The sequence below is a fragment of the Arachis hypogaea genome, chromosome 9 (genome assembly GCF_003086295.3).
Source record: "Arachis hypogaea cultivar Tifrunner chromosome 9, arahy.Tifrunner.gnm2.J5K5, whole genome shotgun sequence".
In the NCBI taxonomy this organism is placed as follows: domain Eukaryota; kingdom Viridiplantae; phylum Streptophyta; class Magnoliopsida; order Fabales; family Fabaceae; genus Arachis; species Arachis hypogaea.
This window is the reverse complement of record NC_092044.1, coordinates 17,671,696-17,688,061: the sequence shown is the minus strand read 5'-3', so window position 1 is coordinate 17,688,061 and position 16,366 is coordinate 17,671,696. Positions and strand designations below refer to the sequence as shown.

The 16,366-nt window shown below is 35.5% G+C and overlaps 1 protein-coding gene across 1 annotated transcript; it reads left to right on the top strand.

Annotated features, from left to right (window-relative positions):
- Positions 1-12,122: 12,122 nt before the first annotated feature.
- On the top strand, positions 12,123-16,123 carry LOC112710561 (uncharacterized). Its single transcript, XM_025762832.3, has 2 exons — positions 12,123-12,770; positions 15,311-16,123. Exons 1-2 carry the CDS (start codon positions 12,329-12,331, stop codon positions 15,850-15,852), a joined length of 984 nt encoding a protein of 327 aa, XP_025618617.1. The 5' UTR covers positions 12,123-12,328; the 3' UTR covers positions 15,853-16,123.
- Positions 16,124-16,366: the final 243 nt, after the last annotated feature.

Sequence of the window (16,366 nt, the reverse complement as noted above, 5' to 3'; positions counted from 1 at the left end):
TGAAATCACAGAAAAACATATAAACTTATAGTAAAGTCCAGAAATATGAATTTTGCCTAAAAACTAATAAAAATATACTAAAAGCTAACTAAAAGATACTAAAAACTATATGAAATTACCCCAAAAAGCGTATAAAATATCCGCTCATCACAACACCAAACTTAAACTGTTGCTTGTCCTTAAGAAACTAGATAAATAAAATAGGATAAAAAGAAATCAAGAAGCAATAATATCTCAGAGTTTTAAGTGAAGCTCAGATTCTAATTAGATGAGCGGGACTAGTAGCTTTTTGCTTCCGAACAGTTTTGGCATCTCACTTTATCCTTTGAAATTCAGAATGATTGGCATCTATAGGAACTCAGAATTCAGATAGTATTATTGATTCTCCTAGTTTAGTATGTTGATTCTTGAACACAACTACTTTATGAGTCTTGGTCGTGGCCCTAAGCACTTTGTTTTTCAATATTACCACCGGATTCATAAATGCCACAGACACATAACTGGGTGAACCTTTTTAGATTGTGACTCAGCTTTGGTAACGTCCCCAATTAGAGGTGTCCAGAGTTCTTAAGCACACTCTTTTACTTTGGATCACGACTTTAACCACTCAGTCTCAAGCTTTTCGCTTGGACCTGCATGCCACAAGCACATGGTTAGGGACAGCTTGATCTAGCCGCTTAGGCCTGGATTTACTTCCTTGGGCCCTCCTATCCATTGATGCTCAAAGCCTTGGATCCTTTTCACCCTTGCCTTTTGGTTTAAAGGGCTATTGGCTTTTTCTACCTCTTTTGCTTCTCTCTTTTTTTTCACTGCTTTTTCTTACTTCAAGAATCAATTTCATGATTTTTCAGATCAGCAATAATATTTGTCTTGTTCATCATTCTTTCAGGAGCCAACAATTTTAACATTCATAAAATTCAATATAAAAAATATGCACTGTTCAAGCATTCATTCAGAAGACAAAAAGTATTGTCACCACATATAAATAATTAGAATTTTCCTTATTAAGAACTCAAAAAAAATATTGCCTCTTTGTTCTAAAAATCTACTATTTTATTCATGTTTGATGATGATGAGAAAAATAAATTATAGCTTAATTGGAGATAAAATCAAAATAGAGATACTAATTACTACTACTTCATATATGACTTATAAGGTAAATTCCTAATAAGAACAATTATCACAGAGTTAAAGCTAAGATTAGGACTCAACAACCTTTATTTTGGGAGGTGGATGCTCCCTTAGTCTGTGGAGTGTGTGGTCCTTCAAGAGACAGCTTCTGACGCTTCAGTTCCCTCAGTTCATGCCTCTGCTCCTCTTGTTCCCCAAGCAGTTTGCAAATCATGCTATTTTGATTTTTTTGTTCTTCCTTTAGTTGGTCCATAGCTTCTTGCAACTTGGTGACAGATGCTTCAAGACGCTCCCAGTATTCAATTTGAGGGATTTCCGGGAGGAACTCCTGTGCTCTCCTCTTGATGGGGTCGTCCTGCACTTGTTATCCTTTCATTGACTTTTTGGTGATTGGTCGGTCAACTGAGATATACTCAGTCACTCCCATCTTCACCCCAGCATCTTTACATAGCATAGAGATTAAGCTTGGATAAGCCAATTTGGCATCTTTGGAGTTCTTGTTTGCAATTGTGTAAAGTTCACAAGAAATCAACTGATGAACTTCCACTTTTTTTCCCAACATAATACAATGGATCATTACTGCTCTTTTGATGGTGACTTCAAAGCAGTTGCTAGTGGGCAGTATAGAACGCCCATTGAAGTCTAGCCAGCCTCTGGCGACTGGTTTGAGATCTTCTCTCTTGAGTTGATTTGGGACACCCTTGGTGCTGGTTATCCACTTGGTTCTAGGGAGGCATATGTCCTCTAGAATTTCGTCCAAGCCCTTATTTGTTCTCATCATTCTCCTATTAAAGGAGTCTGGGTCATCTTTCAACTGAGGTAGCTTAAAGATTTCCCTGATTTTGTCAGGGTGAAGGTGAACAATCTTCCCTCTGACCAAGGTCCGATAATCATAGAAGGCGGCTCCAGCTATTCTCTGCCTATCTGTTTGCCATAGATTAGAGTAGAATTCCTGAACCATGTTCCTTCCCACCTTTGTTTCAGGATTAGCTATGATTTCCCAGCTCCTGTTTTGAATTTGCTCTTGGATCTCCGGATATTCGTCTTCTTTCAGATCGAATTTAACTTCCGGGATCACTGACCTTAGACCCATTATTTTGTAGTAATGGTCTGAATGTTCTTTGGTTAAGAACTTCCTTTGATTCCAAAGTGGTTTTAGAATATTCTCTTTCTTGCCTCTTGGAGTGGTTTGTTTTCCCTTAGGAGCCATGATCTTAGTGGGTATTGGTTTAGTGATCATGGATAAACACACCAAACTTAGAGGTTTGCTTGCCCTCAAGCAAAAGAAAAGAAAAGAGAAGGATAGAAGGAGAGCCAATTTTTTGAATTATGGAGGAGAGGAGGGAGGCCGAACTAGGATTTAAAGGGAAGGGGTGGGTTTTTCAAAAATTTTGAAGGAGATATGATAGAAGATATAATTTGTAAAAGATAAGTATGATAGGAAAAAGATGCAATTTAAAATTGAAAAGATATGAAAGATATTTAAAAAAAATAAATCTGAATTTTGAAAAGAGGATATGATGAATTTAAAAGAAAAGATTTGAGAAGAATTTAAAAAGATAATTGAGTTTTGAAAAAGATTTGAAAAGAAGTTGGAGAGGATTTGAAAAGGATTTGTGTTTATAAATTAAGATACATTTGATATCTTTGAAAAAGGATTTGAAAAATTAGGATTAAAAATTTTTGGAATTGAAGTTTGAAATATGAGAGTTTGTAACATGTTTATGTAAGAAATCATGAATTGAAACATAAAAATTGGAAAAAGTTTAAATTGAAAACGAATTTACCTCCTCCCCATAATCCTGGCGTTAAACACCCAAACAATACATGTTTTGGGAATTTAACGCCCATTTGTAGCTTCTCCTGGGCGTTTAACGCCCAGCTGTTGCTTCTGGCTGGCGTTAAACGCCAGGAACTCTTTTGTCACTGGGCGTTTTTCTGAACACCCAGGACGCTGTAAATCTGGCGTTAAACGCCCAGAAGATGCTTCTTTCTGGCGTTTAACGCCCAGATGTGAACTCATGCTTCTTTCTTTATTGTATTTAGCTGGACTATTACTTAGCTTTAATCAAGTCTCAGTTTTGAGCATTCTTGCTCAAAATTGCTTTCAATATAATGTTTGACTCTCTGTCCATTAACAATGAACTTTTTGTCAGAGTCATTATCCTGAAGCTCTACGTATCCATATGGTGACACACTTGTAATCACATATGGACCTCTCCACCGGGATTTTAATTTCCCGGGAAATAATCTGAGCCTAGAATTAAACAGCAGAACTTTCTGCCCTAGCTCAAAGACTCTAGAGGACAGCTTCTTATCATGCCATCTTTTTGCTTTCTCTTTGTAAATTTTTACATTTTTGAAAGTATTGAGTCTGAATTCCTCTAGCTCATTTAACTGGAGTAATCATTTTTCTCCAGCTAACTTGGCATAAAGGTTTATGAATTTGGTTGCCCAGTAGGCCTTATGTTCCAATTCCACTGGCAAGTGACAGGCTTTTTCAAACACAAGCTGGTATGGAGAGGTCCCTATAGGAGTCTTGAATGCTGTTCTGTATGCCCACAGAGCATCATCCAAGATTCTTGCCCAATCCTTTCTACGGTTAATCACAGTCCGTTCCAGGATTCTTTTAAGTTCTCTATTAGAGACTTCAGCTTGCCCATTTGTCTGTGGATGATATGGAGATGCCACCCTGTGGCTAACTCCATATCGGACCATAGCAGAGTAAAGCTGTTTATTGCATAAATGAGTGCTCCCATCACTAATTAGTATTCTAGGGACACCAAATCTGCTGAAGATGTGTTTCTGGAAGAATTTTAGCACTGTCTTAGTATCATTAATGGGTGTTGCAATAGCTTCCACCCACTATAAGTGTTTAAGTATGATAGTGGGAAAGGCCACATGAAGTCAATACCCCATACATCAAACAACTCAATCTCCAAGATCCCTTGTTGAGGCATGGCATAACTATGAGGCAGATTGCCAGATCTTTTGGCAACTGTCATAATTAAGTACAAACACTCGGGAGTCTTTATAGAGAGTAGGCCAGTAGAAGCCACTTTGGAGGACTCTTGTGGCTGTTCGCTTACTTCCAAAATGTCCTCCATATTGCGATCCATGGAAATGCCATAGGATCTTCTATGCTTCTTCTTTAGGCACACATCTACGGATTATGCCATCAGCACATCTCTTGAAGAAATATGGTTCATCCCAAAGATAGTACTTTGCATCTGTGATCAATTTCTTTGATTGCTGCCTACTATACTCTTTGGGTATGAATCTCACAGCCTTGTAGTTTGCAATGTCTGCAAACCATGGTACTTCCTGGATGGCAAAGAGTTGCTCATCTGGAAAGTTTTCAGAGATCTCAGTAAGAAGGAGGGACGCCCCTTCTACTGGTTCTATTCGGGACAGGTGATCTGCTACTTGGTTCTCTGTCCCTTTTCTATCTCTTATTTCTATATCAAACTCTTGCAAAAGTAACACCCATCTGATGAGTCTGGGTTTTGAATCCTGCTTTGTGAGTAGATATTTAAGAGCAGCATGGTCAGTATACACAATCACTTTTGATCCTACTAAATAAGATCTGAACTTGTCAATGGCGTAAACCACTGCAAGTAACTCTTTTTCTGTGGTTGTATAGTTCTTCTGTGCGTCATTTAAAACACGACTGGCATAGTAAATGACGTGCAGAAGCTTGTCATGCCTTTGTCCCAACACTGCACCAATGACATGGTCACTGGCATCACACATTAGTTCAAATGGTAATGTCCAATCTGGTGCAGAGATGACTGGTGCTGTGACCAGCTTAGCTTTCAGACTCTCAAATGCCTGCAGACACTCCTTATCAAAGATAAATGGCGTGTCAGCAGCTAGCAGATTACTCAGAGGTTTGGCATTTTTTGAAAAATCTTTTATAAACCTCCTCTAGAATCCTGCATGCCCCAGAAAGCTTCTGATTGCCTTAACATTGGCAGGTGGTGGTAATTTTTCAATTACCTCTACCTTAGCTTGATCCACCTCTATTCCATTGTTCGAAATTTTGTGCCCAAGGACAATTCCTTCAGTCACCATATAGTGACATTTCTCCCAGTTTAAAACTAGGTTAGTCTCTTGGCACCTCTTTAGAACAAGTGCTAGATGGTCAAGGCAGGAGCTAAATGAGTCTCCAAATACTGAAAAGTCATCCATGAAGACTTCCAGAAATTTTTCCACCATATCAGAGAAAATAGAGAGCATGCACCTTTGAAAAGTTGCAGGTGCATTGCACAGACCAAATGGCATCCTTCTGTATGCAAATACTCCGGATGGACATGTGAATGCTGTTTTTTCTTGATCCTGGGGATCTACTGTAATTTGATTATAACCTGAATATCCATCCAGGAAGCAGTAGTATTCATGACCTGCTAGTCTCTCTAGCATCTGGTCTATGAATGGTAAAGGAAAATGATCCTTTCTGGTAGCTGTATTGAGCCTTCTGTAATCAATACACATACGCCACCCTGTAACTGTTCTTGTAGGAACCAGTTCATTTTTTTCATTATGAACCACTGTCATGCCACCCTTCTTAGGGATGACTTGGACAGGGCTTACCCAGGGGCTATCAGAAATAGGATAAATAATCCCAACCTCTAGTAATTTAGTGACCTCCTTCTGCACCACCTCCTTCATGGCTGGATTCAGCCGCCTCTGTGGTTGAACTACTGGCTTAGCATCATCCTCCAATAGGATCTTGTGCATGTATCTGGCTGGGCTAATGCCCTTAAGATCACTGATGGACCACCCAAGAGCTGTCTTGTGTGTCCTTAACACTTGAATTAGTGCTTCCTCTTCCTGTGGCCCTAAGGTAGAGCTTATGATTACAGGAAAGGTATCATCTTCTCCTAGAAGTGCATATTTCAGGGATGGTGGTAATGGCTTGAGCTCGGGTTTGGGAGGTTTCTCCTTTTCCTGATGGATTTTCAGAGGTTTTATTATTCTCTCTGGTTCCTCCAGATCAGGCTGAGCATCTTTAAAGATATTCTCTAACTCTGATTCGAGACTCTCAGTCATATTGACCTCTTTTACTAGAGAGTCAATAATATCAATGCTCATGTAGTCGTTTGGGGTGTCTGGATGCTGCATAGCTTTGACAACATTCAGCTTAAACTCGTCCTTATTGACTCTCAGGGTTACTTATCCTTTTTAGACGTCAATGAGGGTTCATCCAGTTGCTAGGAAAGGTATTCCTAGAATGAGAGTTGCACTCTTGTGCTCCTCCATTTCCAGCACCACAAAGTCAGTGGGAAAGGCAAATGGCCCAACCTTGACAATTATGTCTTCAATCACGCCTGATGGGTATTTAATGGAGCCATCAGCAAGTTGGAGACATATCCGGATTGGTTTGACTTCTTCAGTCAAACCAAGCTTTCTGATGGTAGATGCAGGTATTAGGTTGATATGTGCCCCAAGATCACATAAAGCTTGCTTGGTACAAGTACCTTCTAATGTGCATGGTATCATGAAGCTTCCGGGATCTTTAAGCTTCTCAGGTAAGCTTTTCAGAATGACTGCACTGCATTCTTCAGTGAGGTAAACTTTTTCAGTTTCTCTCCAATCCTTCTTATGACTTAAGATCTCTTTCATGAACTTAGCATAAGAGGGTATTTGCTCAAGTGCCTCTGCAAATATAATATTTATTTCAAGAGTTCTGAGATAGTCTGCAAAGCAGACAAATTGCTTATCCTGTTCCGCTTGGCGGAGTTTCTGAGGATAAGGCATTTTGGCTTTGTATTCCTCAACCTTAGTTGCTGCAGGTTTATTTCTTACAGATATGGTTGGAGAAGCCTTTTTAGAGGGGTTGCTATCAGCACTTGTATGTGTCTGATCCCCCACTGACATTTGAATGCCAGGGGTGGAAGCTAGAGTGGCGTTAAACGCCAACTCCTTACCTGTTTCTGGCGTCTGAATGCCAGAACTGAGCTTCTTTTGGGCGTTCAACGCCAATTCCTTACTTGTTTCTGGCGTTTGAACGCCAGAAATGAGCATGGGTTGGACGTTCAACGCCAGTTCTCCATCCTTTTCTGGCGTTTGAGCACTAGAATTATTCCTCTCTGGGATCTTACTGTCCTCAGAGGGATTTTGGGTAGCAGTTTGTTCATTTCTTGGCTTCCTGCTGCCTTGAAGTGAGGTATTTAATATTTTTCCATTTCTTAATTGAACTGCTTGGCACTCTTCTGTTATTTATTTTGATAACTGCTGTTCTGTTTGCTTCAACCGCACTTCCATATTCATATTAGCTATTCTTGTTTCTTGCAATATCTCCTTGAATTCGACTAGCTGTTTTGTCAGAAATCTAATTGCTGATTGAATTCAGTAACTTGTTCTGCAGGAATGAGTTCAGCAGTTACTGTTTTAGCCTCTTCTTTCATGGAATATTCACTGCTTAGGTACAGATACTGATTTCTGGCAACTGTATCAATGAGCTCTTGAGCTTCCTCAATTGTCTTTCTCATGTGTATAGATCCACCAGCTGAGTGGTCTAGAGAAATCTGAGCTTTCTTTGTAAGCCCATAATAGAAGATGTCTAACTGCACCCACTCTGAAAATATTTCAGAGGGGCATTTTCTTAGCATCTCTCTGTATCTCTCCCAGGCATCATAAAGGGATTCATTATCTCCTTGTTTAAAGCCTTGGATGCTCAGCCTTAGCTGTGTCATCCTTTTTGGAGGGAAATATTGATTCAGGAATTTTTCTGACAGTTGTTTCCTTGTCCTTATGCTAGCCTTAGGTTGGTTATTTAACCACCTCTTAGCTTAGTCTTTTACAGCAAATGAAAATAGTAATAATCTGTAGACATCCTGATCTACTTCCTTATCATGTACTGTGTCAGCAATTTGTAAAAGCTGTGCCAGAAACTCTGTAGGTTCTTCTTGTGGAAGACCGAAATATTGGCAACTTTGCTGCACCATGATAATGAGCTGAGAATTCAACTCAAAACTATTGACTCCGATGGAGGGTATACAGATACTACTCCCATATGAAGCAGTATTGGGGTTAGCATATGACCCCAGAGTCCTTCTGGACTGTTCATTTCCACTTAGATCTATGATGGAGAAAGGGAAATGATGTGGATTTATTTTATTTATTTTATTATATAAGAAAAATAATTTTCAAAATAATAAAATAAAATAAAAACTAAAATAAAAAGAATAAAAATAAAAATTTTGAAAATATTTTGTGAAGATTTTCGAAAAAGTGAGGAGAGAGAAAGTGGTTAGGATATTTTTTTGAAAAAGATATGATTTTAAAATTTTAAAATTGAAATCTGAATTTTTATGAAAAAATTTCGAAATATTTGCTTAAAAATAGTTAGAAAAGATATTTTTTATTTTTGAATTTTATTATGAAAGAGAAAAACACACAAAAGACATAAGACTTAAAATTTTTAAATCCAATGCTCCTTGTTTTCGAAAATTTTGGAGAAAAAACACCAAGGCACACCAAACTTAAAAATTTTAAGATCAAAACACAAAGAAGGCTCAAGAACATCTTGAAAACTCACAAGAACACCAAGAACAAAAAGAAAGAACACCAAACTTAAAATTTTTAGAAAACCAATTTAAAATTTTGGAAAACTAAAGAAAAATTAACAAGAAAACACCAAACTTAAAGTTTGGCACAAGTTTTAATCAAAGAAAAATTATTTTTGAAAAAGTTTTAAAAAGAAGATACCCAATTACCAAGAACACAAACCAACGCTCTAGCCAATTGAGCTATAAGTGTAACGTGTTTTAAAGAGGTATCTTTAATAAATAAAAATATTTTTTGAAAACTAATATTTCGAAAAATGCACAAGAAAAACAAGAAAAGACACAAAACAAGACAAACCAAAGATCAAACAAGAAAAATTTGACAAGAACAATTTGAAGATCAAGGAAGAACAAAGAACATGCAATTTGAAAATTGAAAGACAAAGAAAAGCATGCAATTGACACCAAACTTAAAACATGACACTAAACTCACACAAAAGACTCTAAGAAAAATTTAAAACTAACAAAGAAAAATAATATCTTTGAAATTTTTTTTAAAAGGAATAATATAAGATGCAATCCTAGTGGCTCTAAACAATAAAAAAGACAAATTTTTTCTAATATAAGTAACAAGATAAACCGTCAGTTGTTCAAACTTGAACAATCCCCGACAACGACGCCAAAAACTTGGTGCACGAAAATTACACTCACACTATGTAATTCCGTATAACTAACCAGTAAGTGCACTGGGTCGTCCAAGTAATACATTACGTGAGTAAGGGTCGATCCCACGGAGATTGTTGGCTTGAAGCAAGCTATGAATATCTTATTATTCTTAGTCAGGATACCGATAGGGTTTTTAGTTTCAGTTGTAAAAAGTAAAAGAGCATAAAATTAGTAATTGTTACGCAGTAATGGAGAATATGTTGGAGTTTTGGAGATGCTTTATCTTCTGAATCTCTGCTTTTCTACTGTCATCTTCTTCACGCACGCAAGGTTCCTCCTATAGCAAGCTATGTGTTGGTGGATCACCGTTGTCAATGGCTACCATCCGTCCACTCAGTGAAAATGGTCCAAATGCGTTGTCACCGCACGGCTAATCATCTGTCGGTTCTCGATCATGTCGGAATAGGATCCATTGATCCTTTTGCGTCTGTCACTACGCCCAACACTCGCGAGTTTGAAGCTCGTCACAGTCATCCAATCCCTAAATCCTACTCGGAATACCACAGACAATGTTTAGACTTTCCGGATTCTCAAGGATGCTGCCAATGAATTCTAGCTTATACCACGAAGATTCTGATTAAGAAATCCAAGAGATATTCATTCAATCGAAGGTAGAACGGAGGTGGTTGTCAGGCACGCGTTCATAGATTGAGAATGGTGATGAGTGTCACAGATCATCACCTTCATCATGGTTAAGTACGAATGAACATCTTAAAGAGAAACAAGTGTGTTTGAATAGAAAACAGAAATAATTGCATTAATTCATCGAGACGCTGCAGAGCTCCTCACCCCCAATAATGGAGTTTAGAGACTCATGCCGTCAAAAAGTACAAAGTTCAGATCTAAAATGTCATGAGATCCAAAATAAGTCTTTAAAAGTTGTTTAAATACTAAACTAGTAAACTAGGTTTACAGAAAATGAGTAAACTAAGATGGATAGTGCAGAAATCCACTTCTGGGGACCACTTGGTGTGTGCTGGGGCTGAGACTTAAGCTTCTCACGTGCCTGGGCTGTTTCTGGAGTTAAATGTCAGGTTGTAACCTGTTTCTGGCGTTTAACTCCAACTTGCAACCTATTTCTGGCGTTCAACTCCAGAATGCAACATGGAACTGGCGTTAAACGCCAGTTTACGTCATTTATCTTCGAGCAAAGTATGAACTATTATATATTGCTGGAAAGCCCTGGATGTCTACTTTCCAACCCAATTGAGAGCGCTCCAATTGGACTCTTGTAGCTCCAAAAAATCCATTCCGAGTGCAGGGAGGTCAGAATCCAACAACATCAGCAGTCCTTTTTCAGCCTGAATCAGATTTTTGCTCAGCTCCCTCAATTTCAGCCAGAAAATACCTGAAATCACAAAAAAAAGACATAAACTCATAGTAAAGTCCAGAAATATGAATTTTGCCTAAAAAATAATAAAAATATACTAAAAACTATATGAAATTACCCCAAAAAGCGTATAAAATGTCTGCTCATCAATGCCGGAGACGCGTTACCCTCCAGCAATATTCCGGTGGAGTTGATCTCGGCAGCAGAGCTAGTTGGCAAGCAATGAATGTGAACGAGTTTCTTCTCTAAGTTTGGGAGAAGAGAAGAGAACGAACAGTTTCTAAGTGTGGGAAGGTAAAATGGTATTTCAGAAAAATACGAGTGAAAGAGAATTGGGAATTTCACATAAAGTTACAGAATCTTTAACTTAGGAACGGAATATTCCGTTAACTCTAACTGTTTGGTCACGGTAAGGACCTAATTGAAAAAAAATAGGTGTAGGGACCCAATTAAAAGGAAAAAAAGTGTAGGTACCTAATTGAAAATTTCGCGAAACTATAGGGACCAACAGAGTAATTAAACCTATTTTTATTGTATTTTTTTATTCATATGATACCTATTGTTGATATAATTTTTTATTTTAATTTGTTTTTATGATATTTTTATTATTTTTTGTTTATATAAATTCTTTTTTTCTATCCTTTATTGTACTATATTTATATTGTGTATAAAATTTTTATTTAGTTTTATTCATATAAATTTTATTTACTTTTTATTGTAATTTTTTTGTTCATATGATATATGTTGTTGGCTGTAATTATTATATATTATGTTTGTATGAAATTTTTTTCGTTTTTATTATACTTCTGGTCGTACTTTATTTTCGTTTTTATTATATACTAATTATAAGTAACAAAAAAGTCATGAATAATAAAAATTTATAATCTAAAATGATACTAAATTAAAGAATACTAACTATATTAAAAAAATTATAGAATATTTTCTTTTGGTTTGACATTATAAAATGTATAGTACTCCCTTTAGTGTTTTTATGTATTAAAATTTATTTTATTAACTTTTATATGTTACTTTACTTTAGTAGGTGAATATTAATTTTATTATAACATGAAGTAATAAGATTTATTCAAATATTTAAAATAAAATGATAGGATAATATAAAAAATTATTTAAATTAATATTTTTTTAGTAATTTTTCATCTAAAAAAATGATTTTGAGTAAGTATAATCCAAACAACATTTATTTTATTATAATTCATTTTAATATAAAGATTGTCAAATATAAATCACGTTAACATAAACTTATTTTTTATAAAAAAGAAGTTTAAAAATCAATTTTATATACATTTCAATTTACAAACTGTAATCCAAACGCACACTAAAACACGTTGAGGACTAAGAGTGATTAATTTTAGTTAAAGACCAAAAAATTCCTTTAAAATTTTGTAGGACCCATTTGAATAAATTAAATACTCTAATTTTTTTGTTTTGACCAAGAATACCACTTCCAATAGCACCGTCCTTTCACCCAATTGCCACCAAACTCACTCCCCCTTTTCCAAACAACACACAACCACCTCAGCAATCTCCCAAAACCATTTTCGATATTTCATCGGGAACGAGAACACCCTCTCCTCACATCCACCACCACCAAACTCTCCCTCTGTTTCTCATGGCTCTCTCCTCTCTCTTCTCCCTAAAATCCCTCACCGTCCTGGTGGTCCTGATGGCCATTCCCTTAGGCATCATCGTATCCCTCGAACGAGCCCAACCGTCAACCCACGTGTACAACTACCACGGCACTGGAGGGTGGCTGAGGGAGTGCGCCAAGTGGGACCCAACTAATCGTCGCTTCATAGTCTCGTTCTTCGAAGGCGGTGTAGGCGAGGTTCGGGTGCCGGAAGAGGCGGAGAAGGAGGTTCTGTTGGAGGAGGTGACGACGGTGATGGAAGTGAATTTGTCCGGAAACTCGTCCCTTGGAATCTCGGTCGACACGCAGAGGAACCGGGTTCTCGTTGTTCACGCCGATGTGTTTGGAAACCGGTATAGTGCACTCTCCGCATATGATTTGTCCACGTGGCAGAGGCTCTTTCTTACACAACTCAGCGGTCCAAGTAAGCTCTTCCCTTCTCGTTCAACTGCTTCGTGTATTCGATATTCGCACTACCTTCAGTATTCGTACGCTCATAAATCATGTCATAGCATACACAGTTCATTTAAAATGTTTCTGTCCTTTCTTTTTATGAAAAAAAAAATGATTTATTTAATTATCATAATTAAAATTTAGTTCTAGAAAGAAAAACACAGTTGTGATTTTTATTATTGCAAAATTAAACTAGTTGTTTATTTAATAATCCTTGCGGGGGAAATTATTTTAAATTCAAAAGAAACAAAAATGGTGAAAAGTAATTTTAAATAAAGTGAACTACGCTATTAAAATTTTTTTATTTTATTTTATTTTTTACTTCTTTAGAATTAGAAGGTTGCATAAAGCTGAACTATTCATTGTTCAATATGTTCTTTTAGCAACATGCTATCTCAATGTGCGCTTGTGTTGCTATTGCGCTTGTGTTGCTATTATCTTTATGTCTTTATTATAATCTTTTCAATCTCAAAAATATATTTAATTATTTACACGTTTGGCACGCTATGCCTGGCAGATTATTCTCAAGTAGATGCTTTTTATTGTTTTTTTTTTCTCAGGGTTAAAAATAAGGTGCAAAAATTTGCCTGACATATTAAAATATGTTAAAAATTAATATTATTTAAAAATATAAAAATAAATAATTATTAAATATTTAAACTTTATCATAAAAATAAGTTAAACAAAAATTAAGCACTAAATTATAAATATTATAGAATTCATCTAAAAATAATATCGAAAAGATTTCTCCTTACAATTATTTTACTAGGAAAATATGCATATTTCAAAAAATATTTCAAAAATAATTTATGAACTACAAAAATTGACCATTATATATTAAAAAGTGGTTTATATAAATAATCAAACTTTTTATAAATATAAAAAATTAATTAGAAAAAAATATTTATAAATTTATTTATATTTTGATAATTGTTATCTAGATTAATTTTTTTATCAATAATAGGTTTACCATTGTAATTATTTTTTAGTAAGAGTATATAAAGAGTACATAGTATATAAGGTGTAATAACTCAATAAATATTTTTAAAAGGAATTTTTCATTCTCTTCAACAATGAGAAGAATTTATTTTTTTCTAAAAAAAAATATAATTACAATGATAAGTCTATTATTGATAAAAAAAAGTAATCTAGGTAACAATAATAAATATAAAATGAGTTTAATTTTATTTCTTATAAATTAGTAATGAATGTAAATCTAATTTGATTATATTATTTATAAAATTTAATTCTAAATATAACCATGTCACTATTATATTTTTTTTATTAGTGTCTAATTGTTTTGCGTCACATATTCATGTATAAAATTTGAAAAATTGTATAGCAAAAAACTTTAATTTTCGGGGATTGTGAGTGCAATAATGTGTTTTCTTTAACATACAAGCATTTTCTCTTTGCTATTTTGCAAATAATTTACCTTTCTTTTGTTATTTTGGTTATAATTAAATGTATGTCATAGTAATAAATATATAATTAATTTGTTACGAGAGTAATTACTTTGGTCTCCTTTGGATTTAAAATTTTAAAACTTGAAAATAAAATATTTTATAATATTTTATTATATGAAAAAATATTGTAGGGAAAGAATTAGAAACCAACAAAGTAGAATTCTTATTTTACATCAAATGTTTGTCAATTATTCTTAGTCAAAATTGACGAAATCAACAAATGTTAAGATAAAGTATTCTTTTCCCATTTAGTTCACTAATTTGAGCTTGCTGCTTCTGGCCATGGTTTAATCCTTGGTAGAATGGTAGGTACGAAAATTGAACGGAAAGATTTCGCGAATTTGTATCAGATTTAAGACATGAAGAGTGTATAACGCTGTCTAAATCGTTCGACATTTATGCAAGTGTAATGTAGTAGTCTATTCCGTCGTCATATGGATGATTGTTACAGCTTATATCACCTCAATAAATCCATCATGGAATTTGAAAACATGTGCAAGCAAACATATTGAAAAGGAAAGGTCCTACCTCCGTCTTTCTCATTGCATGCCCTTTTTATATCTTTTGTTGGCTCCTACATAGAGTATATTTCATGTTGTGTTGGCTTCAACCTAGTTTTTTGTGGTAGTATTGCGATTGCAAAATTTTTAGATCAGAAATTCTAGGGAACTAGTTTCTTTTGGCCAACACTACATATCTATATGATTACACCCACGATTGTCAAGCATTTTTCATAGAGATATTTGGTTTAATTCATTTTCAATATGTATTTTATATTACAATATATATTTTATATGAATGACTGATTTATGGTGTACATCTAGCGTGAATGTGGAGTAATACACATGGACTAGTATACTTTGCAAACACATAAGCCTTACTAATAATACCATCATCATATTCATCATCATATTTTATGCCAACATATCATCTATACGATGCTAGTGCTGTGCTATTTTGTGGTACAATTATGCCTATATCCATGTTCTTTTTTGTCTTTTTAGCTTTTCATGTAATAATGACAGATTTCCAACATTGGATGTAGGTGACGAGAAATCTTTTGCCGATGATGTTGATGTTGATGCAGAAGGCAATGCATATGTCACTGATGCAAAAGCCGGCAAAATATGGAAGGTTGGGGTGGAAGGGAACCTCATAACGATTATAAGAAACCCTCTCTTCACCCCAAAAGAATGGTACAAGAAATTCGTAGCCCTAAACGGAATTGTTTACCACCCAGATGGGTTCCTGATTGTGATTCACACTTTCAGTGGCAACTTGTTCAAGATTGATTTGACAAAAGGTGAGGAAGTGAAGGTGATTAAGGTAGCCGGAGGACCCCTATATTTCGGAGACGGTTTAGCGCTGTTGTCTCCTACTAAATTGGTAGTTGCTGGGAATCCTTCTGGAAGATTAGTTGCGAGCAAAGATGGGTGGGAAACTGCTGCTGTTGTGTCGAAATTCTCAGGGCCTATGCATCGCTTGGCAACTTCAGCTACTGTGAAGGATGGGAAGCCGTATTTAAACCACATGATTGGAATTGGTTACCCCAAAAAGAAGTTTGCTATTGTAGAAGCAGTTTTTTAAGAGAGTGTTTTTTTTCTGTTTTTCTGAATTTAAAAGAGTCAGGGTGACAGAATCAGAGTTAAGGGGGAATTTGTGCTGTCTGATGGGTTTGATTTTGTAACATATCTTCTCCTTAATATCAACACCTATCTGTATCTCAAGTGGCCTGAGGATGTTTCTATGTTATGGCGAGTGGATCACAAGGCCTTTCTTCTGGGTTTCTTTAGGCCATATTGCATCGAAGGAATGTGGAACTGAAAATTTAAATTAAAAAATAAATGTGATTTGACTATTTGAGATTATCAATTACTTTAGACATATTAGCAGATCAGAGGCCCTATATGCTATGTAATCCTGCTAGAGTCAAACATAATTAGATTGATCTTGAGAGAAGACACCAAATTAGGTGCAGGTGTGTGGTCCGTTGTAATTCATAAATTTCCGACAGTGTGAGTTCTTAAAGTTACCCAAATACGACCCTAACTGGTTGAGCCAAACTATTTGAATATGAAGGCTTCCTTTGTACTACTTCTAT